Source organism: Doryrhamphus excisus, chromosome 1, assembly GCF_030265055.1.
Source record: "Doryrhamphus excisus isolate RoL2022-K1 chromosome 1, RoL_Dexc_1.0, whole genome shotgun sequence".
NCBI classification, from domain to species: Eukaryota; Metazoa; Chordata; class Actinopteri; order Syngnathiformes; family Syngnathidae; genus Doryrhamphus; species Doryrhamphus excisus.
In genome coordinates, this window is record NC_080466.1 from 43,994,368 (window position 1) to 44,021,096 (window position 26,729).

The 26,729-nt window shown below is 43.0% G+C and overlaps 1 protein-coding gene across 2 annotated transcripts in view; it reads right to left on the bottom strand.

Moving 5' to 3' along the window:
* cdh4 (cadherin 4, type 1, R-cadherin (retinal)) overlaps positions 1 to 26,729 on the bottom strand; it is a 174,348-nt gene that overhangs the window by 33,624 nt on the left and 113,995 nt on the right. For both annotated transcript variants that reach the window (XM_058081086.1, XM_058081085.1), the window contains exons 5-6: positions 9,806 to 9,961; positions 4,912 to 5,056 (exon numbers count right to left, since the gene is read on the bottom strand). In XM_058081086.1, coding sequence (XP_057937069.1) covers positions 4,912 to 5,056; positions 9,806 to 9,961 — 301 coding nt within the window. The remainder of the gene's footprint in view (positions 1 to 4,911; positions 5,057 to 9,805; positions 9,962 to 26,729) is intronic.

Below are 26,729 nucleotides of genomic sequence, written 5' to 3' on the forward strand. Positions count from 1 at the left end.
TATTTACAAACGGGGAGTGGAAATAGAATTATTGACAATATCAGAGTTGAATCCAGAAATGAACACAATTCACATGAATGTGAACATCCTTTTGTCAACGTGATATTGTATAAAATTTCCCTAATTAGTGACTAATTGGTTGGCAGGAACAATCTCCTACAAAACTGTGACTGTATAGAATCTAATGTAATCTAATCTAATGTAATCCTTTGCAAATATTGGAATTTGGGTATGCATGTCAACAAAAACAAGAGAATACACGTACGGCTACGGAACGCTATCATTCCACCAGGTGAAGGAATCTTTGTGCGTCGTGGTGACAAAGTGACAAATAAAGCTGATTCAAATTGGTATGTTTGCCTGATGTTAGCTTGGATCTCTCCCAGTGGAACATCTGGTGATGGTGATAGCTCCCTGTAGATCTTCTTCATGCTACATTAGATTGGGACATGTGTCGTAGTGCTTCAGTCGACCTTTGATTAGTGTGTCTGCAGGTACGCATCCAATGCCGCCGCCGCCGCTGCCGCTCAAGGTTTCATTTTTCCCTGCGCTTCCGATGTTGGAATAAATCAGCAGAATAGTCCGGAAGTCTCACCTGTGGATGAATATTAGTCTTAATGCTGACAGTCATGATGACATGTTGCCTCCGCTTAGAAACGGCAACAAACGGCAGGAAGAGGTCTCACTCTGTGCATTGGTTCCACCACCTCTGTTGAACAACGGCATGAACAGAGTGAGCCCTTTTCTCAGTGTCTTTGTCTCGGTGGGTATTAAACATAATAAAATCGCTCCGTCGCGGTTGACTTTTAGCGGATTTGCTCCTTCAAGGAATTTTTTGAATGGGATTTTACTGGGGGGGGGGGGTGCAGTAAAGAGACTGGGACGTTTGTAGCCTTTTGTCACTTTAAACATTGACTGTTTCAGAAGGAAGCATTTCACATGCTCTGTGATGAGGGAGAAAGAAAACATCAGCCAAAGGAGGTGCCAGCATTGTTACGATGCCCGGGGCTTGTTCCTATTGCCACGCTCTTGGAAAAAGTGCAAAACAACGACCCAAGGGCGAAAGCGATCTGTGATTGGGGGGCAGGGGTGGACAAGCAGCCCTAACCGTCGTTGATATTGATAAGATATCGGCTAGTAACCTCCTCGGAGCCTGGGTTTGTACCTCTGAGAAGCTGCCATTTTGGATGTTTGAATGCTCGTGATGCTGGGATATTGGATGACAGGTCTCGTCTTATCAAACCCAACATTCTTTGACTCGTTTTGTGTGTGCACAAACTACAGTCAAATGGAAATCAAATAATGAATGTAGGGATGGAAAAGTTATGGGTTATCAATATTGGCAGAACGTTATCGGTATCGGCTTGATATCGTGCATCCTTAGTATATCGTGTTGAGTTGTCCAAATCTAGTAGGTTAAGATGGAGGTCAGTTTCCAACAATGTACAGCAGAGATTAGTAACCGGAGGACCGCAGTCCGAGTCTGGACCCAAACATGGTCCAGTACCAAACTGGACCTATACTCCATAAATGGTTTAAATTTTACCGGACCTCAGCTTGAGTATTAGAGTATTATTGGAATTTGTATTAGAGTATTATTGAAATTTGAGTTCAATACCCCTGATGTACATCCTAAAAACCAACATCGTTGATTTAAATCACCTTTTCCTGGTTCGTGTTTGGCTTCCACATCTTCTTCTTTCTTTCTTAATTTATTTCAGACATGCATACTATGTTACATTATTCTTTCTCACATATATACTTACAATATCTATTTATATATATATATATATACGTATATACATATACATACACATATACATACACACATATCTACATACATATATATATACACACATGCATACACACAACACCTCATTACTACACATGTCTGAAAAGGAGCAGGAAGAAGCAAAGCTTATTAAATCCTACCCCTTCTCCACGCCATAGCAGTTACCAATTCAATAAGTTTTTTTTTTTTTTTTTTTTTCCCACACATATAATCACAGAATCTTACATAAGACAAACAACAAAAGAAGAGTGGGAACATCGGACACCCCAGCAAAACCCCAGGACATTGCTGAAGCACACCACCAACCCCGCCAGTCAACCCACCTGGCCCCGACCCCCCTACCCCCTGAGTGCACCAGCACCCCAGCAGTCCCCGCACACCCCGCTGCCCTCCAATAAGAAGCCATTTTAGCTGGACCCACAATTATGTGTGATCCCTGGGCGGGCCTACATTTGCATGGATTGTTTGTTCTGTTATCCAACAGACCTCTTCCTCGTGCCACAGACATGTTACCAACATGTGGTCAACGTGACACCCGATGTCCAACCATCATTTACCTCAGTATTGTGAGGCAACATCCATGTTCAAGTACTCAGCAAAGCTGCCTATCATGAAAACAATGTTTTGGTTTTGTACACCTGACTTCCAATGGCCCTAAACTGGGTCCGTTATCAAGGCGGTGGGGGCGGGAATAAAGTAACGAGGATTTGGCACCATGTACCAAATCCCAGCCAGTCTGGTTCTGTTCTTGGGAACAGGCTGTGCTGCCTCGTTTCTTAATTCAAATGAATCAATCCAGGGAGCAAGAAGAGAGAAAGGGGAGCTTTGTGCTCCACAAAAAGCGTGTTTTTCTTTCTACATCAAACAGTTAACACCTGACTTTACAGGGAGTGCAGCGACTATGCCAAACATCACGCAATATGGTCTGCTCATTTCCATCATCCCAACTGCAATGACCCTTTCATGTTTCCATTTGGAATCGAGCACGGCGTCTAAACATGATAACGTGAAATAAAGACAGCGAATGTCGGGCTGCTTTCTCTAATGAGGTTCTCTGTACGGTATGGAGCCACGCTCCACTGAGAAGAAGCCCGCAGCCTCACGCACAGGCACACATCCCGCCTTCCTATATTGTTTACAAATCCCCAGGAGATCAAACTTTGCAACAGAACAATAACTGAACGCTGTGAAGGCAAACGTGGGTCCTCGGGGCCCCGCTTCTTCCATTCCGCACAGGAAAGATACTTCGACATTTTGCTCTCATCTTCAGCTTGGCACTGACCACAGCTCTGTTCCCTGATATCGGGGGGGGGGGGGCGCTTGGGGAGAGGGGGGGGGGGGCGCTTGGGGGAGAGGGGGGGGGGGGCGCTTGGGGGAGAGGCCCAATCCCAGGGCACATATAGACAAACAACCATTCCCACCCACATTCATACCTATGGACAATTTGGAGTGGCCAATCAAGCTAGCATGCTAACATGTTTTTGGAATGGGGGGGGGGGGGCGGCTACACACGGGGAGAATATGCCCAAGGGCAGATTCCAACCCAGGTCTTCCCATCTCCTGACTGTGTGGTTAACATGCTAACCACTTGACCACCGTGCAGAAATTGGATTCAATATTAATGCAGTGCATATTTTCCGAGTTATGACATAGAAACCCTGTTTAGCATCTTCTAAGTACGTTTTTAACATGATAAGAAGCGTCTAGACCAGGGGTGGGCAAACTACGGCCCGGGGGCCACATCCGGCCCGCCAAGTGTTAGAATACGGCCCGCCCGTTCTTTCCAAAGTATTTCATTTAAACTTAATGGGGTGACAGGGAACTTCTCCATTGCTGCCCCCACCCTACTGGAACTCTTTGCCCCATTCGCTGCGTGTTTACCCTGACCTTCCCAGTTTCAAAAAACAACTAAAAACCCACCTCTTTAAATCTGTTTTTAATGTCTAACTTTTTATACTGACGGCACAGGGTCGTGTGGTTAGCGCGCAGACCTCACAGCTAGGAGACCAGGGTTCAATTCCACCCTCGGCCATGTCTGTGTGGAGTTTGCATGTTCTCCCCGTGCATACGTGGGTTTTCTATGGGTACTCCGGTTTCCTCCCACATTCCAAAAAACATGCTAGGTTAATTGGAGACTCCAAATTGTCCATAGGTATGAATGTGAGTGTGAATGGTTGTTTGTCTATATGTGCCCTGTGATTGGCTGGCCACCAGTCCAGGGTGTACCCTGCCTCTCGCCCGAAGACACTTGGGATAGGCTCCAGCACCCCCCGCGACCCTCGTGAGGAAAAGCGGTAGAAAATGAATGAATGAATGAACTTTTATACCCATGTTTTAACTGCGTATAAACGAATGAATGTTGTATTTTAATGTATCTTTTACTCTGTTTACTTGCTTTTATTCAAGTCCATTTTTCTGTAAAGCATCTTTGAGTATTTTGAAAAGTGCTATACAAATAAAGTGTATTATTATTATTAATAATATGCAACCTGGGATCATGATCATAATTCCAGGTGGACTGTTACGTGTAAAATGTATAGTATGCCCCCCCCCCCCCCCGTCAATTTTGTTAAATCAATGCGGCCCGCGAGTCAAAAAGTTTGCCCACCCCTGGTCTAGACACGAAACACCCATATAGCCACCTTTACAGTCCCAGCATAGTCGTGGATATATAATAAAAACGAAGGCCTTCCACATAAACAAGATAACACAGACTCACATGTTAGCAGTTCCTGTTTCTTTGTTCCCACGGTGGCTATTGTCTCATCAGTGCAATGTGGTGGCGGCTTTAAATGGCTTTACACTCGTATTACCCAGTAGAGAACACATAATACGAGTAAGCAAGTAAATAGAAGATGCAGTAGCTTTTCGTGGGGAGCCGTGGTATTCTTATGGTGATGAAGTTATTATTAATGTACCTGGCGTGGAATCATTTTTACATTTCCAGGTAATCACATCTGGAATTTAGTAATTTTTATGCTTGGAAATGCTTCATTCAATCGCCAAGGAAGGTCACGCCTGTGAAAGGTGGGCATCTACCATCCGATCTTCAACAACACCAACATGCCCAGTTGAGTCTTTGACAGACTGGTTTGGGTTCCCTCCGGCAGCGGTCTTACCTGGCTTGGATCCTTCGGCCACAGAGCCGTTGTACACCTGGTTCTTAAACTCTGGTCGGTTGTCGTTCATGTCGATGACGTAGATGTACAAATCTATTGGGTTCTCCACCTGGTTGCCGTTCATGTCCACCGCATGGGCTCGCAACTGTGAACACACGGCAGAGAGCACCATTAGTCACTGCTGACAATGGAGGGGGGGGGGGGATATTAGTGAAAAATGATAATATTAGTATCATGCTCTTTTTGTCTCATCTTGCTGTTGTTTTTTTAACCCCCATAATTTATTACCATAATATTGTAACTTTTTAAATCATGTTTTAACCTCACCCCCCCCCCAAAAAATACAAAGTATTGTTTCCTTTGTTTCTGATAATATTACAACTTTAAAAATATAATATATATTTAATATATATAATATAAAAACTTTAAAATATATATATATATATACTTTAAAAAATATATAAAAAAACTATATAAAAACTTAAAAAAATATATTAAATATATTCATTCTTTCATTTTCTACCGCTTATCCTCACAAGGGTTGCGGGGGTGCTGGAGCCTATCCCAGGGGCCGGGTCCACCCTGGACTGGTGGCCAGCCAATCACAGGACATATTAAATATATTTCCTTTAATATTTCAACTTCATGCTACTAAAATATATTTCATCATAATATTGTGTGTTAATCCTGTAAAATTTTTAAAATTTCCCAACAATTTCAACTATTGTACATTTTCTTTTTATCATTAAAGGAAACTAAACAAACCCCCACATACATAAAATGGTGATGGGGGGGGGGGGCACACTCAAATAGGCGCGGAGAGACAGGGGTGGTTGGTTTGGGCTGACAAAAGCAATCTCCATCCAGAGTGAGATGTCTTCATCTCCATGGCTCCCCACCAATTACCAGTAACGACGTCTGATAGGAATTAGGGGTCTGTAATGGCCGTATAACCACACGGCATGTTTCACTCAGGCTTCCATTCATCTCTTTGTACCAGAAATTCACATCCTTGCAGAAATGGCTGCTCTCTTTTACCGTATAGCCACATTTTATTCCCCGTAGACGCGCTAAAGAAGACCTAGCGTACGTGGGAGCCTATTTGAATACCTTTTGCTTTAAAGTCCGCACCTGCCTCCACTGTGACACCATTAAATATGCCAATCTTTGCTTGTCGTGCGTACGTACGTAGTAAATATATGTACAGGACGTATACGCACGCCGTACAACAGTGCTGATGCAGGCACGCGTGCAGTACACCCCAGGGAGACGCACGGCCGTTTAAAAGACTCTCCGCCAGCCACTTAATGACCCTCAAAATGCAATTTTCCCATTGGCTGAACGACAGCAACAACAACAACAAAAACATGAAGATAACTAAGAAAGCCGACAGCAACAATCTGTTGTCTCGGCATTGAATGCAGCACGCTGAAAGATGCGTGACTGCGTCTGAGCTAGCGTGTGTGATCATCAATCTGCATCTCTGGCTGCATTCATTTGTGACGTTGTTTATTTTGGTCCTGTTGTTTGCCGATTTGTATGAGCTTTTCCCGATTGGACGGAGCCTGCGGTGGGGAGGGGGGGGTACGTGATTTGTGGGCCTGTAGGAGTTTATGTGTTTGTGCAGATTCCAAATGCATGTGTGCAATGCCATCAGCATTCTGCAGAGCCGGCTTTGGCGTAAGTGGACCACACTCGGGAGAAATACGGCTTGTATTTGGCCCACTGGTCCACTTTAAGGGAGTGATTGCAGTGGATTCCTCCGGCTGCTTCAAAGGCGCCAACATACCGAGGATTGCAAGCTTTATATCCTGAACTCTTCCTGCTTGGAGCATGTCAGCTAGGGATGAGGGTTCCTCCTGGAAACTAGGACCACTAAAGTCATCTTCTTCAGCATCACAGCTGAACAGCCATAATTCCTTCATCACACATTTTGTCAGCCTCTCTCTTTCGTTGAGTCAACCGTTTAGCTTGGGCTATCCTTTTCAGAAAGCAATATAAGCTGATAGTGGTCATTAGTGTCATTTTATTATACGTAAGATGGCTGGCAGGCGCCCTGTGATTGGCTGGCGACCAGTCCAGGGTGTACCCCGCCTCTCGTCCGAAGACAGCTGGGATAGGCTCCAGCACCCCACGCGACCCTTGTGAGGAAAAGCAGTAGAAAATGAATGAATGAATGGTTGGCCAGATTTTTAATTCTACACTTGATCAAATTTACTTAAGATGTGTCTGATCAAAACATGATCGCCAAATCAATCTTCAAAACGTGATATCACCTTCCGCTGGACTCGTGCGCATCACTGCTTCCTGACACCACTCCAAGCATCACGGTACATTTACTTTTAGCTATCAATTAGCCGCATCACAACACAAGCCGCAGGATTGAAAGTTGGAGAAAAAGGTTGCGGTTTGTTTACCGGGAATTATGTTCAAAGTATAATCCATGAAATATGTTTGTGTTCATATTTTTGGATTCATTCGATTAGCGTTATGATTCGGTCTTTGTACGTTTGGGTTTTGACCTTTTGGAAGGGATTAATGAGAAAACCCGAGGTTCCAGCGCACATTATAATATCTGAAGAAACAATTCCAATTTCCATCCTGTAACGCTGCAGATTTACTGACATTTGTCGTGCCGCAACACACCCATGCATGACAAATGAAACGCCGCTCGTCCAATAGCCGTGCTGACTCACAGGAGCCGTGTCGGACAAAGCCAAAGCTCCGACCATGATCCAGTCTCTCCACTTCCCCACGGTGCCGCTCTGTCAAAAACAGCAGGCTCTTCTCTCTTTTGGTTCGAGCCGCGGACTAACAAGCAAAGTTTGGCCTGCAGGAGCTCAGCAGTACTTAGAACTTCCTGTCAAGTTGAAATAAAATGAGCGATGGACTAAATTTCCCCTGGGCCGATCGCTTGCAACATTCCTAACCCTAAATCATACATCACATTGCAAGCGGCCGAGCGGCCAAACGGCCAAGCGGCCGAGCGGCGTGGGTCCACACAAGTCTAATGAGGAGCCACATCCAACCTGAAGTGCCCTCAACCTCTCAACAGGGAGTGGAATGTAAGAGCCGTATTCCGTGGGCCTCTTCTTTCCTGGGGACCAATAATCTGGAGTGTTATTGATCCCGATTCACCGCTTCTGTGAGAGGGAAATCATGCAGAGTCGACAAACAACAAACCGGAATAGGCGTCGGTGTTCGCTGGCGGCGCACACGGTAACAAGGCCCTCGTCTCAAAGAAAATGGAAAAACCCTCCAAAGTACAAGACAATTCAATCAAGAAGACAATCATCTGAATCTTTGTGTTTGTTGATGCCGCGCACGCCGCACGTGTGCACGCCGTCTATAACGTGTGTGTCGACGGAGACTCTGAAGAGATCAACTCCTTTATTCCATCTCTCCTCCGAGACAGGCGCATGCTTTTGAATTAGTTCTATCAGCGGCGCGGCCATCTATCACGATGACAGGCTGGCGGGCTACACGGCTGTGACGCCGGCGCACCTTGAGTGGAGGTGTCACACTCCTTGGCGACATCGAGCCCAACCTGGAATGTGTTTATATTAACCAACGACCCCGTGTTAACAGATCTCTCATGTGGTCTGCATGTTTAATTCACGCCTCCGCAAACATGTCTACGATATGGCGGCCGGTAGAGGACGCCGCCATTCTTTGCCACCACGCCGCTGTACTGGAAGTGTTGGGAAACCTGCAGGCTGACTGACTTGTAGCGTTGTGGCGCACTGCGTTGGCTAAACAGAGCGGCTCAGGTGAAAGGTCATGAACACCAAGAGGCGGCGGCGGTGGTGGGGGAGGGACCTCAACTTCCTAAACCAGCCATCAAAGCCACAATTTAAAAAATGTATTTCCATGAGAGCCATATAGTATTATTTCACCTGGCATCACCTGGCATCACCTGGCATCACCTGACATCACATGACATCACCTGGCATCACCTGGCATCACCTGACATCACCTGGCATCACCTGACATCACCTGGCATCACCTGACATCACCTGACATCACCTGACATCACCTGGCATCACCTGACATCACCTGACATCACCTGACATCACATGACATCACCTGTCACCTGGCATCACCTGACATCACCTGGCATCACCTGGCTTCATCTGGCATCACCTGGCATCACCTGGCATCACCTGACATCACATGACATCACCTGGCATCACCTGGCATCACCTGGCATCACCTGACATCACCTGGCATCACTTGTCAGCTCCAAGCACATCCATGGAAGAAGTTACGCTAGCTAGCTAGCTAGCATTTTGGAAGGTATCTCTGGGCACGCCTTCTTCCTAGTTTCTTTTTAGCGAAGTGTTAGCGAAGTTGACCCCTCAACCTCTCAACATCCCGGTAGGCTAGCATGTTAGCCAATTCTAATCATGTAGAGGCGTCTGACTGGAAACTACCGGAAGGACAGCCATTCCCAAAGAAATAAAAACATTTAAAGTGTTAAGAAACCTGTGAGGGCCAGAAGCAAACATCCAAAGGTAGTTCCTGACCCCCGACCTAAACTCACAATACAGGAACCAGCAACCAGAGCAGCGTTTCTATTACTACATGGAAGTGACCTGCTCATTAGCTCTGATGGAGGGATGGAGGGATGGAGGAATGGAGGGTTGGAAGAATCGAGGGATGGAGGGTTGGAGGGATGGAGGGATGGAGGGATGGAGTGATGGAGTGATGGAACACAAGCACTGCGTCATCGGGCTGTGCTTCTGTTTTGGAACATCAATGCTGAAATGAAAAGTAGACAGAAAACCAAATGTCGGGCAACATTCCCACTCGGGATAATTGGGAGCTAACTAAGGGAAAGGGAAAAGGGAACCCGACAGACAAGACAATCAAATGGTTGATATTTCTGCCTTACGTGGAAGGAGGCTCTTTCTTCTCTGTCCAAGGGTTGGGTGACGAACATGTTGCCACTAATAGGGTCAATATTATAGATGCCACTGGGGGGCTGGTCGGCGCCTGCCCCGGTGATGCTGTAGCGGATTCCCACATCCTTGTCCTGGTCTGAGCGAATCTGAGAAAGAATCAGAGAAAGAAGACAAGTGAGAAGGTCTTAATGGACACGTACTCATCCATCATCAGTCCATACCATGTTTGAGGCCAATTTGGCCAATCCCAGCCTGCCTTCCTATTCTTCTTGCTAATCCGTCCTCTGACGTAGTACTTTTAACGTAGTCCTTGTGGCCGTTAGCCTAAAGCAGTGCTAGTCCATTACCAAAAACGCCACCAAACCCAAACCCCGAGCCCCAAACCAAAAACCTATTCATGGTCTTTTATATTTATTTGCGTGAGGCAAAAAGCACAATAGAAGAGATGGTGCTTAGTGGAGTATTAAGCCGTAAAAAGGTTGTGAAAAAACATGATATGATGCGTTCATGGTGTTATACTTGTAAATAATTTGTCATTTTTATGTTTTTTATCTTGTGCATAGTTATATATTTTGGATAAATATATTTGGCTACATTTGTGTGAAAGTGAAAGTTACTTGAAATGTATCTACGACTGATTACTAAAGAAGGGAAAAAGGTAGGATATAACATTATAGGACATATAGGAGCAAATATGTGAAAATGGTCGTCACGGCGAAGGCCGCCTTTGGTTGTTTTTGTTCCACTTTGTGATGAATAGGCGTGCATCGTGATAAAGGGACATACGTATGCTGTTCTGTCTAAACGCCAGGTTCTCTGCAACAGACTGACGAGTTCATGGCGTTCTCGTATGAAAGGCTTCCTTCCACGTTGATGTGAAAGTGAGAATTGCAAACGGCGAGAGTCTTTGAAGTGTAATATCCCGTGTATATCTTAGCTGTTTTTTATCTTTAGTATCTTTAGTCTTCCCGTGTTGCTTCGACAATAAAAATATCAATACTTTTGCTCAGCACCTTCTTGACAAAAGAAGATGGATCTGTAGCGCTTCTTTCAGCAGCATTGATTTTCATTACGTCCCGAGAAGACATCTGACTCGCTGATGTCACTAATGGGACCAGACTGGGACGTTCCAGTTGTTCCAGTTACTCATGAACGGATTTCCACCTATTCCACCTTTTCATGAATTTTCACATATTTGTGCCCGCATCCAAATTCCCGACAAGGCATGATCTCCTTTTCTAAGGTTGGTGCAAAGGTGCCGACCGCTTAGGATGACTTTGGCGGGTTCGGTGCCTTGCTCAACAGCGCTCGCAGGCATACTAGCATCTCTCGAAAAGCAAAACCCGGATTGGAACATCAACCTCTCCTGCATGTTGCTATGCGATACGCAGCCCGGACTCACTAAATGTTCCACCGGTGTTTTCCAAACGGGTCTGGTTCATTGCCACGGTTACAATTGAGGCAATAATCACAGATTGAAACGGAGAAAAAAAGGAAGGCTTGAATCTTCTTTTCTTTCTATCTTCCTCTTCCTTTCCCATGCAATTTCCCTGGTCTGTGGGGCTGCAGATCATGCATGAAAATGAAATGACTTCATCCGTTCAGCTTTGACGGAGGCTTGTGCATAAAACATCTCTCTGTTTGAACACGATACCCTCTCTTTTAATTTCCACAGTCGTCCTCCCACACCCACGGAACAGAAGTTTGCTGCGATGCTTTCACAGGCTCCCGTTTTCCTCCCCGGGCTCACTTCAATCAGCACGGAGACCCCGCATGTCCAGATGCCATGGAAAGTACATCAATCAGTCAGAGCGCTCAGGCTGTTGGTCTTGGCATGTACTGCATGTAATCACGTACTGTGTTATTGTTGCTCTGATTACATTTATTATTCATAATGCCCACCATACAGCTCACATGATCTTGGATCCAGAACCGAATTCTTTACTCTTGGTCTGAATTGGTTCAAACTAAACAGTCACGTCATTTGTCTTCTGTTCCTCAGAAACACCTGAAACTGTTTTTTACATATTTTGCTTATGTTTTAACAAAAGAAGAGACCTGGAATGAACACCAATAAAGGATGTGTGATTTACTATCTCAGCTATGAACAAGCAAAAACTGCAAAAACGCCACAAAGCATGAAGGTCGACGGTAAAAAAACAAACGGCTGATAAATATCACCATTAGGAAGCTTCTCTGACCGTTTCCGTCACATACGCTGCCGCTGCCTGCTGAGTGACAGACCCCCCCCCCCCCATCCTTCATATCAGAGGACACAGTTCCCTCATTAGCATAATGACCCAGCATGCTTTGCGGCAGGAAGATAATGTATGTGTGTCATTTTGGCAAGTATGAGGGGAAATATGGGCAACATTGTCCCATTGTCAGTTCCTCATAGCTCCTCAGTAACTACTCTAAATGTACTAAGTCCCTTAATCATTAGTTCTTTAGTAACTACTCTAAATGTATGTGCCCTAATCATTAATTCCTCAATATAACTACTCTAAATGTATGTCCCTTAAACATTAGCTACTAAGTATAACTATTCTAAATGTATGTCCCTTAATCATTAGCTACTACGTATAACTACTCTAAATGTATGTGCCTTAATCATTAGTTCCTCAGTATAACTACTCTAAATGTATGTGCCTTAATCATTAGTTCCTCAGTAACTACTCTAAATGTATGTGCCTCAATCATTAGCTACTACGTATAACTACTCTAAATGTATGTGCCTTAATCATTAGTTCCTCAGTATAACTACTCTAAATGTATGTCCCTTAATCATTAGTTCCTCAGTAACTACTCTAAATGTATGTGCCTTAATCATTAATTCCTCAGTATAACTACTCTAAATGTATGTGCCTTAATCATTAGTTCCTCTGTAACTACTCTAAATGTACTATGTCCCTTAATCATTAGTTCTTTAGTAACTACTCTAAATGTATGTGCCTTAATCATTAATTCCTCAATATAACTACTCTAAATGCATGTCCCTTAAACATTAGCTACTAAGTATAACTACTCTAAATGTATGTGCCTTAATCATTAGTTCCTCAGTATAACTACTCTAAATGTATGTCCCTTAATCATTAGTTCCTCAGTATAACTACTCTAAATGTATGTCCCTTAATCATTAGTTCCTCAGTAACTACTCTAAATGTATGTGCCTCAATCATTAGTTCCTCAGTATAACTACTCTAAATGTATGTACCTTAATCATTAGTTCCTCAGTAACTACTCTAAATGTATGTGCCTTAATCATTAGTTCCTCAGTAACTACTCTAAATGTATGTGCCTTAATCATTAGTTCCTCAGTATAACTACTCTAAATGTATGTCCCTTAATCATTAGTTCCTCAGTAACTACTCTAAATGTATGTGCCTTAATCATTAATTCCTTAGTATAACTACTCTAAATGTATGTGCCTTAATCATTAGTTCCTCTGTAACTACTCTAAATGTACTATGTCCCTTAATCATTAGTTCTTTAGTAACTACTCTAAATGTATGTCCCTTAATCATTAGTTCCTCAGTAACTACTCTAAATGTATGTGCCTTAATCATTAATTCCTTAGTATAACTACTCTAAATGTATGTGCCTTAATCATTAATTCCTCAGTATAACTACTCTAAATGTATGTGCCTTAATCATTAATTCCTCAGTATAACTACTCTAAATGTATGTGCCTTAATCATTAATTCCTCAATATAACTACTCTAAATGTATGTGCCTTAATCATTAATTCCTTAGTATAACTACTCTAAATGTATGTGCCTTAATCATTAGTTCCTCTGTAACTACTCTAAATGTACTATGTCCCTTAATCATTAGTTCTTTAGTAACTACTCTAAATGTATGTGCCTTAATCATTAATTCCTCAATACAACTACTCTAAATGTATGTCCCTTAAACATTAGCTACTAAGTATAACTACTCTAAATGTATGTCCCTTAATCATGAGTTCCTCAGTAACTACTCTAAATCTATGTGCCTTAATCATTAATTCCTTAGTATAACTACTCTAAATGTATGTGCCTTAATCATTAGTTCCTCAGTAACTACTCTAAATGTATGTCCCTTAATCACTAGCTCCTCAGTAACTACTCTAAATGTATGTGCCTTAGTCATTAGTTCCTCGGTAACTACTCTAAATGTATGTCCCTTAATCACAGTAACAGACATGACAATAACAAACGTGTTCTTTTGCCGGCTCGCTAGTCAGCTGGTGTATCAGGAACCGTAAAGCAGCCCCGTGTACTCGCCAGGTTGATGCGGATTTCTGAGGCGTCATGTGACCTCTGCCGCCAAGCCCGCTTAACATTCCGCAGCCGGGTCACCTGGGACCACATGTCACATTTAGGCTGCGTCTTAATAAGCGGACTTGATATGAATAAGTGGAATAATGAAGAAACGTGACTTCTCCGAGTCCCGGGAACCCCATGAGTGACAAGTGCGCAATTGAAGCATCCGCACGGAATGCTAATGACAAAAGCTGGGATTTTTTTCTAATCCTCTCTTCGCCCTGCCTTTCTTTCAGTCCGTATCGCTCATTCCCTTCCTTACTCGACGAGCTCCCGGTGGAGCCACGGGATACTAATCACACCAAAAATAGCAGAGAGGCAGATGCGAGGGACTTAACTTGATGTCTGTCTCCCTCAGATCAGACCAGACATCAGATAAGTGACCTATTTGTAGCTCTTTGAGAGTGATTTCCTTGATTACTGACAACCACTGGATCCTCTGGGACAAGCTATCAGCGTGAGAAGAAAAATTGCCATGGATGGAGGAAGCCAAAGCAGTGGGGAGTTGGGAAGATTAGATGAAGAATTATTGTTCTGTGAAGCTCCTGGGGGTGACGGAGGCCGTGCAAACAGAAGGATGGTCGTTGAGCGGAGCGACTTGCTGCCTAATTAGTGAGATATGAACGCGCCGTCTTTCCGAATCTCTCTTCAATGATCTGACCCTGTGTGATCGACCCAGCAGCCGAAAACTTTTTCTTTTTCGTGCATTCGCTCCATTCGAAAACAGGAAGTCCTTAAAGCTGTAGGCGCCCCCTGCCTGTGCTGTGGGTCCACGTCACACAAAAAGGACAATGTGTGACTTTTCACTCTTTGATAGGCTCCTTTATGTCTCGTGTCCACTTAACGCTTCGGGCGTGTTTGGCGTCCTCTCGCTGCCTTTTATTTCACCTCACTCTCCCGCCAGGGTGCCTGAAAGCCCCCCGCAGGTTAGCAAAGCATATCAGTCATCAGGGACAAAAGGAACCCATAAAGGCGGCATCTCCTGCGTGACATCAAATGACTCCTACTTTCCTTTTCCATTTGGTACGCTTGTTTTCAGTTTGTCACCTGATGGCGCTAATCTACATTTAGTACGACCTTTATGATGACATGCTGGCTAATGCTACACCAAAGAAAATTGGGAAAAAATGGGAAAATGTCAAGAATGATTTGGTGCAAACACCTTCGGGGACCGATAAGCACTTATATACACAATCTCAGCAAAACGGCTTTAAACAGCATCTTTGCTGGGGCATGCCCATAATTCATACATCTCCTCGGTTTTCCACATGACTAGACCACCACTACCTGTGACAGAATAGAGTTTGAATCCGATCTGTGTGATGTGTCATCTCGTCTGGTGACGCCACTATTGGCTAACGAGTCCAACAAGTGCAGGGTTGATGACCAATTAGCATTTTGTGCTAAAATCCAACCTTGAACCTCCAAACTTGAAACGTGAAAGCCATGCGTCCAGGAAGTGATGTATTAACGTGCATGCATGGCGGAAGTCAACACTGATTTGGATTTTGTGATTTTGGCTCGAGGAGAACTTGCGGCCATGACTGACATTTTAATATTTTAACTTTTGAATCACAAGAACTTTTGCCTCCATCGGTGAGTACCGTTATCTTTATGAGTACCTTTAACCACACTGTAAAAAATGTTTGTAAAATTGACAGCAGAATGCGGCAAAATCATGACATCATAAAAATGTAAAGAGAAAAACAAAGAACCCCTGTTTATATGACAGCTATTTCTTCAACAAAACAAAACTGTTATTTTTTAAGTAAAATAATGTGAAAAAAAATCAACTTTCTTTGTAGACTTGACAGATTCCTAAAACTTAGACGTAGAAAACTTGTAATGCAATAAACCAGGGGTGCTCATTAAGTCGATCGCGAGCTACCGGTCGATCGCGGAGGTGGTACTGGTCGATCGCTGGTCGATCGCGGCGTGACATTAAAAAAATATCATCCCAGCATCAATGCCGTCACTTGATTGATATACAGGGCAGCCATTCAGATGACAACTGAATGTTGCCCTTCGGGCGACCAATCAAATCAAACAACGTCTCTAAGTGCAGCAGAACTTACGATGTCAGCCTATCATCCATCCCCGTTACTTGATTGACATACAGGACAACCAGTCAGATGACAACTGAATTTTGACCTTTAGGTCACCGCTCATGCGTAAACAACGATGCAAAGTGCTAAGCTAGTCGGCGAATTGCGAGATTTTAAGCCCTCGCTAAAGTTTATGGTCACTAAAATGAGTGAAGGAGCTGGACCAAGTAAAAAGGCAAAAACTGGACCAAGTAAAAAGGCAAAAACATATCACTTCCATACGGATATGGAATATTATACGGATATTATGATACGGATATTATCCATGACTGATAAACATTTGGAAGTGTGCTTGAGGCTGGCTATCAGCAGCTACTGTCCGGACTATGCATCGCTGGCTGGTTCAATTCAGTGCAAGTCATCAAAGTAAACTCAGGTAATTACAAAAAATGTTAATAGTTAATTATGTGTGTTTTGCAATATTGGCTCATTTGGTTATGTAAGGTACATCAACATACATTGTACGTACAAATAATCCTCAATACATTTGAAAATAAATAGATGTTTTGCATTTTTGTAGTGGGTAGATCATTTTGACTCGGTCATTTTAAAAGTAGCTCGCATGCTGAAAAAGTGTGAGCACCCCTGCAATAAACAGTACAATGAGGTCACAATTACAGCATTAAAGTGTTAAAATAATGGATAATTCATGTCGCGAGCTTCATTTTTTACAGGAATAAACTGTCAAATTTACAGTTTAGCCTGTAAGACTGTTTACATTTCTACTGTCATTTCTACAGGATTATTCTGGCAAACACAGCTGACAGTTTTTTTTCGTAAAAACTACTGATTTTTTTTTTTTTACAGTGCACACCTTTTGAGGATGTTTAGATCCGATATACACAACCTGACTCTCCAGTAGATCGGATACAGATTGGATCACATTTAGTTACATTTGAAAAAAAAATTCATGTTCATGCTTAAATGAAAAATATGAAAGATACGAGTCAAAACATGGGAATTGTGTGAACGTAGCCGAGCACCCAATTGTTGGAGAAGAAGATGGTTCATTGCCAGGCCGGTCTGCCCAGTCGTGGCCGCTTAAAGACAGAAACTCCCATAGTCATGCTGACGCGGACCTGGGAACGTGAACTCCTAAGTACACGTTGCTATGCTGAAATAGATGTAAGACTGCAGCATCAAAAGCTTCTAAAAAACCACATCCTTGAAGATGGCGTCCCATTTCTCCCTGCTGTTCTAGTATCTACTTCTTTCATGAGCATACGCTTTTTAACCTCCTCCTAAATTTGAGTTTTGGCGCCTGCTGTTCTGCTGCTGGTCTAAGATGATGCCATGTTCTTGTGATTGCGGTCTGGTAGGTTCAGGCACTCAAACTCCAGACTATTTGACATAAGAACAAACTAAAAAAAAATGGAGACAGCCTTCCCACTTCATTTGCTGCAAAATACAAGAACATCCTTACATGCATGGCGATGAAGAGTCTGGGGTGTGTGCGTGTGGGGGGGCTCAGTTTAGTGGTGTCATCGGGGGGGTGGGGGGGACGTTGCGGCTGGCTTTAAAAATAGTCACACAGGAGAGAAGCTGCAGAGCTCGGCTTTAATATCGCTCAAGTGAGATGTGCTGACAGCCAACGTCGTCCACAGTCGTCCCTGATACTCCTGGGGTGGGGGTGGGGTGGGGGTGGGGGGCACGCTAGTCTATTATGGATCGGAACAGAACACACAATAAATAAAGCCCCGTAAAGCTCCCTCCCTATCATTAAATGCGTTCGCCCATTCTGTCCATGTTTGTGTTGGCACATCAGCCCCCCCCCCCCCCCCCCCCATTTCCCTCATTGCCACCGTTCCCCCATTGGCCAGGAGGAAACTACAATCCTGTCAATATAAAGGAGTCGCCGCATGAAGGTTTATGTGCTCTGCCGCGGATAGCGCCATTTAACTGTTCTTTTCACTTCCGAGCAGAGTCAATTGAATCGATCGGTTGAAGCTACTCGGGTGCCCCAAGCTAGCTTCCGAGGCGTGGAATTGGATGGAAGCGTAATGGGGTATGATTTTGTGTATTATTATTATTTTTGGCCATTTATCTTTCCTATCATTAGCCTTTAACCATTTATTTAGCTGAATGCAACTCAAAGGTAATTAGAAGAAATAATTACCATCGAGGGCAGTCGGTAAATTGAGTGGTTTAAAGGAACAGATTGACCGAAAATGTCAACATTTGTCACAATTCAAATTTTTTCACTCAATTTTTTTCACTCAACTAGTTAGTTGGTAGCATGCTAATGCTTCCAGCGTCTCTTATGTCCCTGCAGTGATCCCGTAGCCTTCATGTTATGTCGTAAACAAAGAATAATAGGACTGCAATTGTTACTATAGGGGTGTTATCTCATGTCTGCAGTGCTCTAATAATGGTAAAAACCGTATTTAGAAAGAAGGGAACAGGTTTTCTGTGGTCTAACTACAACAATATTCTGTTCCTACTTCACCAAATTCACTTCTCACGCTCGGTTCTGGAAGCAACTAACCGCAATGAGCAACATAGCAACCCCAGACTAGCTAGCAGTCTAGCTCGGGTGGCTGTGATGAGGAACCCCCTGCTGACTATAAAGCCAATATTTCAAATACAGTAGTCTTTGTGTATTTCACCTTACAGGCTCCGCTTATGAAAGATGATCAGCTTCATTGTCTTATTCCTCACGCGTTACCCGCAGGCCAGAGTCGTTCCACCTTTTTAACAGTTTGTATTTTTAAAATATAGATGAGCTGCTTCCTCAGCCGTGGCCTGGTGCTCACGCATGCGAGTCACTGCTTCCCCATCAGACCATTAAGCAGACGCAGGAGCGGAATGGAGGATCGCGCTAAAAAAAGAAGCAATTACAGCAAGAACAAATATTAATGGAAGTTAAGAAGTGACGAACAAACCCAATTATGACATTAGCCAAGCAATTTAGAGGAGCTCTGCAAGAAAAGGGAATCCTGTTGAAATGGACCGGCGGTCTCTCTGCATTAACAATAGCATTAATTCCACAGCGTGGGAGAAGAATAGAGCAAATACGTCTATTAAGTTCCTTTCGAAAGAAAGAGGGAGATATTTAGTGTATAATATGATGGGATGGCGGAGGCAGAGGCCGACATTGTCTTAATTACAAAACAGGCTGCCGACTGTCGGTCCAAACGGTGTTATTGTCCCATTGTATGCATGGGGCCACAATACAAGGACAAACAGTAAACCAGACCCTGGGTCTTCCACGGGGGCTGGTGGCGTCGGGAAGGCCGTCTGAAAATGACATATCGCCATAATAAGACGTACGGACGGGGCAGTCGGGTGTGCTGAGACGCTTTGTGCTGTTTTTGCACATTTCATCCCACCTACTGTATCTTCACTGTCAACTTGCATCCTTCAGCCCAAACTGCTGCTGTGTGCTCCCAGAGGGGGCGCGGGGCCTTGACAGCCTGGCCAATCAGCAGCACCCCGAGGCCAGTTGAAAGCCCTTCTGGCATGCCCAAGGCGGGCAGGCTCCAACCAATCAGTTAAAGGCCGGGCTTGAAAGGGGGGCCGTGTTTGGCTCTGGGAGCCGCTCAGGCTGCCAATGAGAGTCCAGAGGGGAGTCGGACTGGTTCAGAGCGAGGCTGCCAGTGAGGTCGGAGTGGTTGAGGGCGGACTGACAGTTATTTAGTGAGAAGCTGAGCTTTGTGTCACCACAACAGCGCTCAGCCTTTGTACGACTGGGCCGCCGCTAATGGGACTGTCACCTTCTAATTGTCCGACCGGGAACACTGCGAGTGACACGCCCTCACGCGAGCGGCTGCTTGGAAAAATCACCCCCCCCCACCCCCCCAAAAAACCTCTTTGTTCAAGCTTCAATTCCTAAAATGCGTCATCCTTCACATCCTGCCTCGCTATATTTCCAGGACCAGACTGTCCTGGTTCATGGTTCATATTGTGAGACCTGCAGCAACATGTACTTCGTAATTAGAATATATTAGGTGCAGATTACCACACAGTATGTATATTATTATGTATATTATGTATGTATCATGAAAAGAAAACACAACGTATCAAAATGAATGAGGCCGTTAACTCAATCGCCTACAAAACGTATTACTGAGCTAAATAAACATGAGCTAACAAAAACAAGAAATTATGCAGCAAACAATTACGCAGCAACAAATATGTACACTTAGCCCAGCGCTAACAACATTATTAAACCTCCCGCCACGCATTTACGCACACCATTAACATTTGTGAACAAGGACGAGGTGAAAGGAGGAATAGAAAGCAGCGTTGGAAAAAGCCATGCGGGTCTCAATCTGCATTATACGGCTCACAACGATGGTGCATTCAAGGACAGGCCAATAAAGTGGCCGTCACGACCCCCCCAAAACACATTATTGGTGAACCATAAATAACATAAAGAAGCAAAACTGTGGGCTTTCTGACATACTTAGTGCATGGAGTCACGGAACAAATGACCAATCATCCAATTATAATAACCTCTGGACTGTAGAGGAGAAGCTGCAGGCGTCCATGTTGTAATATGCAACATGTGGTACACAGAAGGATGACACACAAGGACTTTTTAAACTTTTGATGCAATTAATGCTGTCAGACCCTGCAATAAACCCTGCAATAAACCCTGCAATAAACCGTGCAATAAACCGTGCAATAAACCCGTGGCTCGGTCAACATGTATACAGCTGTTTATAGTGAATGTAACTTCTGGATTTGTATTGCCTTGATTTTGCACTTTATCTGCTTTGTTCTACAGTAAACCTCGGATATATCGGACTCGGATATATCGGAAATTCGCTCACAACGGACAGATAAAAAAGAACCGATTTTTCTGTAATGCATTTCCAATAAAAATTTATTGGATTTCGCCCATTTTGGACAAAATCTCCAATGCATCCAATCCCGTTCCAATGCATTTCCATTAAATTTCCCTGGCATATATCGGATGGCCGCATCGTGGCGCTCCGATTCACCGAATCGTGACAGGCCGCTATACGACGTCATTTGCAGCGTTTGCAGCGTTGCCTGCGCGTCCAGGTACATTGGAAACATAGTCAAGGAAGTGCCTTTTTATAACGGATAAAATCCCATTTACGCATTTACCGGATATAAATCCGATATATGCGTAAAACGGACATTTTCCGGTTTACGCATATAACGGCTTTCGCTTATATCGGACAAAACCAGTGGGAACAATTGAATCCGATATATCCGAGATTTACTGTATATTCTCGTGTGCTCTTCTACTTTCAATTCTGGAAACCTGGAATTTCTAAATCGGGCATGTCACATCTAACATCTACCCTAAATCCACTACGATAGTCTTCCTTAGCGTCAGAACTTAAACAGCATCATAATTCCTTTGTCACACATGTTGTCAGTCTCCCTCTCTTTTTCTGTCTCTCTTGGTGTCTTTCGTCTCGAGGCAAACGAGCGTTCCTCTTCATTACACAAACCTCACGCTATAAAGCCGCAAATTCACAGCTAAACTACGTTAGTCACGGCACCACAGCTTTCATTTAGCATGAAATATAAATGATAATAAATCTTCCAGATTAAACAATACACAATAGAATCATGAAATATACGTCATTTTCCATACAAGGCACACAGAACTATGAACAACTTCTTTGCTGTATTAGACGCTAATGTAGCCACTTCCCCTACGGCAATTAGCGTACCTCATTTTGGAGACCAAGGGTCCAGCTAGACGTCATTGATGTGGTAAATGAACGTCTTATCAGGAAAAGGCAGGTTTCTATTGGAATATCTACAGAAATGTATTTTTTTCCTCAGCCAATCCGTCCAGCGTTCAGCATTCACTCCTGTGGCCCAAAAATGCCACACGCTTGTTTGAAAAAGGCTAATTGATCATTAGGGACCACTCGGGAAATTCTTTCAATAGAAGGGAGCTCAGTTAATTAAAGGTCGCAATACAATTGACCTTCCTCGGACGCAGCGTTTTTTGTACAGTGGATTTTTCACCTGACAAAGCCAAAAACAACATTTATTTTGACATCTGAGGAAGTGGAGTGGATATCTCAGAAGCCTTGAGCGGCGGAATGTGGTATTATTTTTCACTAAATAACTCTGCATAAAAATAGAATGATAAGAAGGACGCCAGGGTACAGAAGTGAGTTGCAGGAAAAGTACTTCATAGTATGTTTTGGAAGAAGCTGCTTCATTAAATGATACCACTATCACACAAGGCTCAGCATCAACAGTGAAGAGGAACTTAAGGTTTGGAGCCTCTTTGGTAGAAAGGTAAAGACGGAGTCTTTTGCGGAGTGTCTGGACTGTTAGGACCTGCAAAAAACCCTTAGTATGTCGTTTTGGAAGAAGATGCTTCAACTTCAACTGAAAGCTTCATTAAATGATACCACAAGGCCACCAGGCTCAGCATCAACAGTGAAAAGGAACTTAAGGTTTGGAGCCTCTTTGGTAGAAAGGTAAAGACGGAGTCTTTTGCGGAGTGTCTGGACTGTTAGGACCTGCAAAAAACCCTTAGTATGTCGTTTTGGAAGAAGATGCTTCAACTGAAAGCTTCATTAAATGATACCACAAGGCCACCAGGCTCAACATCAACCGTGAAAAGGAACTTAAGGTTTGGAGCCTCTTTGGTAGAAAGGTAAAGACGCAGTCTTTTGCGGAGTGTCTGGACTCTTAGGACCTGCAAAAAACCCTTAGTATGTCATTTTGGAAGAAGATGCTTCAACTGAAAGCTTCATTAAATGATACCACAAGGCCACCAGGCTCAGCATCAACCGTGAAAAGGAACTTAAGGTTTGGAGCCTCTTTGGTAGAAAAGTAAAGAAGGAGCCTTTGGCGGAGTGTCTGGACTGTTAGGACCTTCCAAAAGTGTCCAAAGTGGCCTTTGGAGAGGAAGGTTTGATGGGCAGACAGGAGTTTACATCATATACTCAAGTGGATGGACAGCCTGTTGCGCAATTCAACCAATAAGTGGTGTAACCGTAGAACTGTATTCTGCTGTTAGACTTAGTCACTTCTTGTCTGCACTGAGCACCACTAAGAAGTAAACTGAAAAGTATCAAGAAATGTTCAATATTTCAGAATGTGAAACCCATATTTTGTACAGATTCTAGAGGGAAACATTTGTGCCTCTCCACTCTTCCTCCAGACTTTGGGACCTTGGTTTTCCAAATGAAATGAAGAGTCTATCCCAAATGAGCTGGAGTCTATCCCAGCAGCAGTCGTTGGTTCCCCGGACAGATCGGTCTTTGTGATGGATTTGACTGATTGCAAAGGCAGGAAACTCAAAGACAACGGCGTCAAAGATGTAGAAACACCGGACAGTCTTGAACCTCTGATGAGAAACATTTGTGGTATAAATGGTTCTTTGGACTGACTCTACGGCAAGGCCTGACCTGGCATGCAGGCAGAAACTGTCTGGAAAACCAAATCCTGGTAAGAATATAATCATATTTCCAACATCCTTATTTGGCTCCAGTTGTTCACACGGATGCATAGACGTAAAAATAGGGAATCTGCTGCGTGGAAATCCAACTTCCAACATTAGAAAGAGGAATGAAGGAGTTTCTATTTCTCAGTGAGGGCATCACAGTCTGGTTCCTTCTCTCGCCCTCCATCTTATGTGTGTTTTTGTTCCCGTGCTTTAGAGCAAAATCTGCCCTCATGCCAGCACTCTTGGGAAAGGCGATTTCTGTAATGCGGCAATGTAAGCCTCCGTGTACAAATGGGCGTAAGGGACTTTGTGTGGGTATTTGTGTGTGCGCTAGAAATGCCAGCAGAAAAGCCGCATGTCTGTCTGGGTGACTGATAAGAAGCGGCCAGAGCAGCAGCAGCGGAAGCAGCGGAAGCCGAAGCAAGAAAACAACCTTAGCGAGGTGTTGGCCGTGCATCCGTTTAGGACAGTCAATCGTTCTACAAAACACAATCTCCCAAATTGGCCTAATGGAGAAGCTGCTCATCAACGGTAGCAACAGAAGCAACCACAGCAGTATGCCTTCCATGCCTTCCAGGGAAACGTTCCTATTTGAATTGTCCTCAGCTGGCTCCAATCATAAAGGGGTACGTATAAAGCTGTCACCAAAACTGCTTCTCCCAAAAATATAGGCAATCAGCTCTCACTTGCACCTACAGGGGTGTGTGTGTGTGTGTGTGTGGGGGGGGTACTTTTTCCCAACCAAAACCACAGAACAGAGATCCTTAAAACGAATACAGAACATCCCAGTGTAGCACAGCAGGTTCAAAAGGTGAGAACTGATGAGAACATCTTTTTTTTTGGTTTACAACCAGTTCTTTCATTCCTTTGCTATTTCTTATTTTCATGTCTTCAAATATTTGTACTGCACCTGCTAGCGACCTGCTCGACCCCAAATGTTCTACACATATACTGTATTTGTGGCAAGATGTATCCCATTTGAAAGAACTCCATTTGAAACACTAGGACTACGTTATGCTAGCCATAGCATTTCAGTATGTGGAATCAAACCCATTATGTCATTGGATGCTCATATCACCGAGTACTTCGGTATGTGACAAAACATTACAAAATTAAAAAAAAACACCTTAAACTGTATTATGGAAAGCAGGAAGTGAACAAATGTAACAGTTAGTGATTGTAAAAGTACCAGATGGAGGGGTAGGATTTAATAAGCTTTGCTTCTTCCTACTCCTTTTGGACATGTGGAACTGGGAACTGATTATGGGATGCACTCAATTGGAATCTGATGCATGTTCAAATGAAATTAAACCATTACCATTACCATTAGCATTAGCATTACCATTACCGTTACCGTTACCATTACCATTACCATTACCATTACCATTACCATTACCATTACCATTACCATTACCATTACCATTACATTACCATTACCATTACCATGTTTTCAGGCTGATAAATATCATGGAAGTCAAGGACGCTATACGATACGTTTGCTTTATTGTCAACTTTTATTACATGGAAAAAAAAAAACCCTCACAGCAAATGAACAAACATTCATTTCCCGAGAGTTTGTGCTCCCTAAAGTTAGCAAATGTGGGCGTTTTGATAACTCCGGTAATTAATGTCAGTGGTCTATTATAAGAGATGAACCGAGATGTGAAAAATACTCCACTACTAACAGGAGCCGAGAGAACGAGCTCTTGAGTAATCCTTCGATGTATTCCTCCGAGACGCCGCATGACTGGCATATGTACGCCTTCTGTTCTCGCTAAATGGGGCACATCTTCCGCCATTATGACTTATATCTCCAACAGTTTTATATATTTTTCTCTGACTCCTTGGCAGTAGACTCATTGGAAGACGCTGTGAATGATATGTCATATAATATCTTATATTATACAATGTATATACTGTAATATTTGGTGAGATTTGTGTCTCAGGACACAAAAAAATGGTTTTATTCAATGATGTCACAACAATCACACAATAATCCCTCATAGAAACCTCTAATAAAAACTACTGTTGCTGCAGTAATCCACGGCAGGCTAAAACTCAACTCTGGACTTCCTGTCTGCCCGCCACTCAGCTCCCCACGGCAACACATTTAAAGCAACACACCAGCTGGGGTGTTAGTTCATGTCTAGAAGGTTCTGGTAGGTTTTCTATGCTGTAACTGAGGAATCCTACTTGACATGAATTATCACATATTTAGTAATTCCGACCGACTCAGGGTCAATAAAATATGTTTCCAGTCGGAAAAATGGCCTCAGTTCAAAGGAAGTTTATTTTGACCAAAAATGTACGAGGCTGTCAATGCTGAATGACAAATATGTCCGTATCTGATATATAGGTAAAAAATAGGTACAAAGTAGGTACAAAGTAGGTACAACGTAGGTACAAAGTAGGTACAAAGTAGGTACAAAGTAGGTACAAACTAAGCCAGGGGTGGGCAAACTTTTTGACTCGTGGGCCGCATTAATTTAACAAAATTGACGGGGGGATTATGTAGTATTTTACACGTAACAGTCCATTTTTACACCTATATTTTTACACATATTTTACATGTAAAAGTGTCATGCAATCTTCTATATGTGCACTTTGAAATCATTTAGTTGATGTAAAGTGTGTTATAAATGTGTTATTATTATTATTATTGTTATTTTTATTAGAATTATTAGTATTATTAGTTATAATAATGTTATTATATTATTTTTTTTAATAATAATAATATTACTACAATTATTATATTAATATTAACAACAATATTAATATAATAGTAGTATTATTATCATTGTTGACAACAACATTATTATTATTATTATTATTTGTATTACTATTATTGTGCTTGTGCTCCTTTTTCCAGGAGTATTTTGTAATATTACTACCATTATTATATTAATATTATTAACAACAATATTAATATAATAGTATTATTATCATTATTGACATTATTATTATTATTACTATTATTGTGCTTGTGCTCCTTTTTCCAGGAGTATTTTGTAAACAACAGACCACATCAAATAACGAAATTGATAAAGCAGCTACCTCAACCATCAAAAAGTTGGCCCAAGCCACGATGCCAGGTTATGTGTTGAGTTTA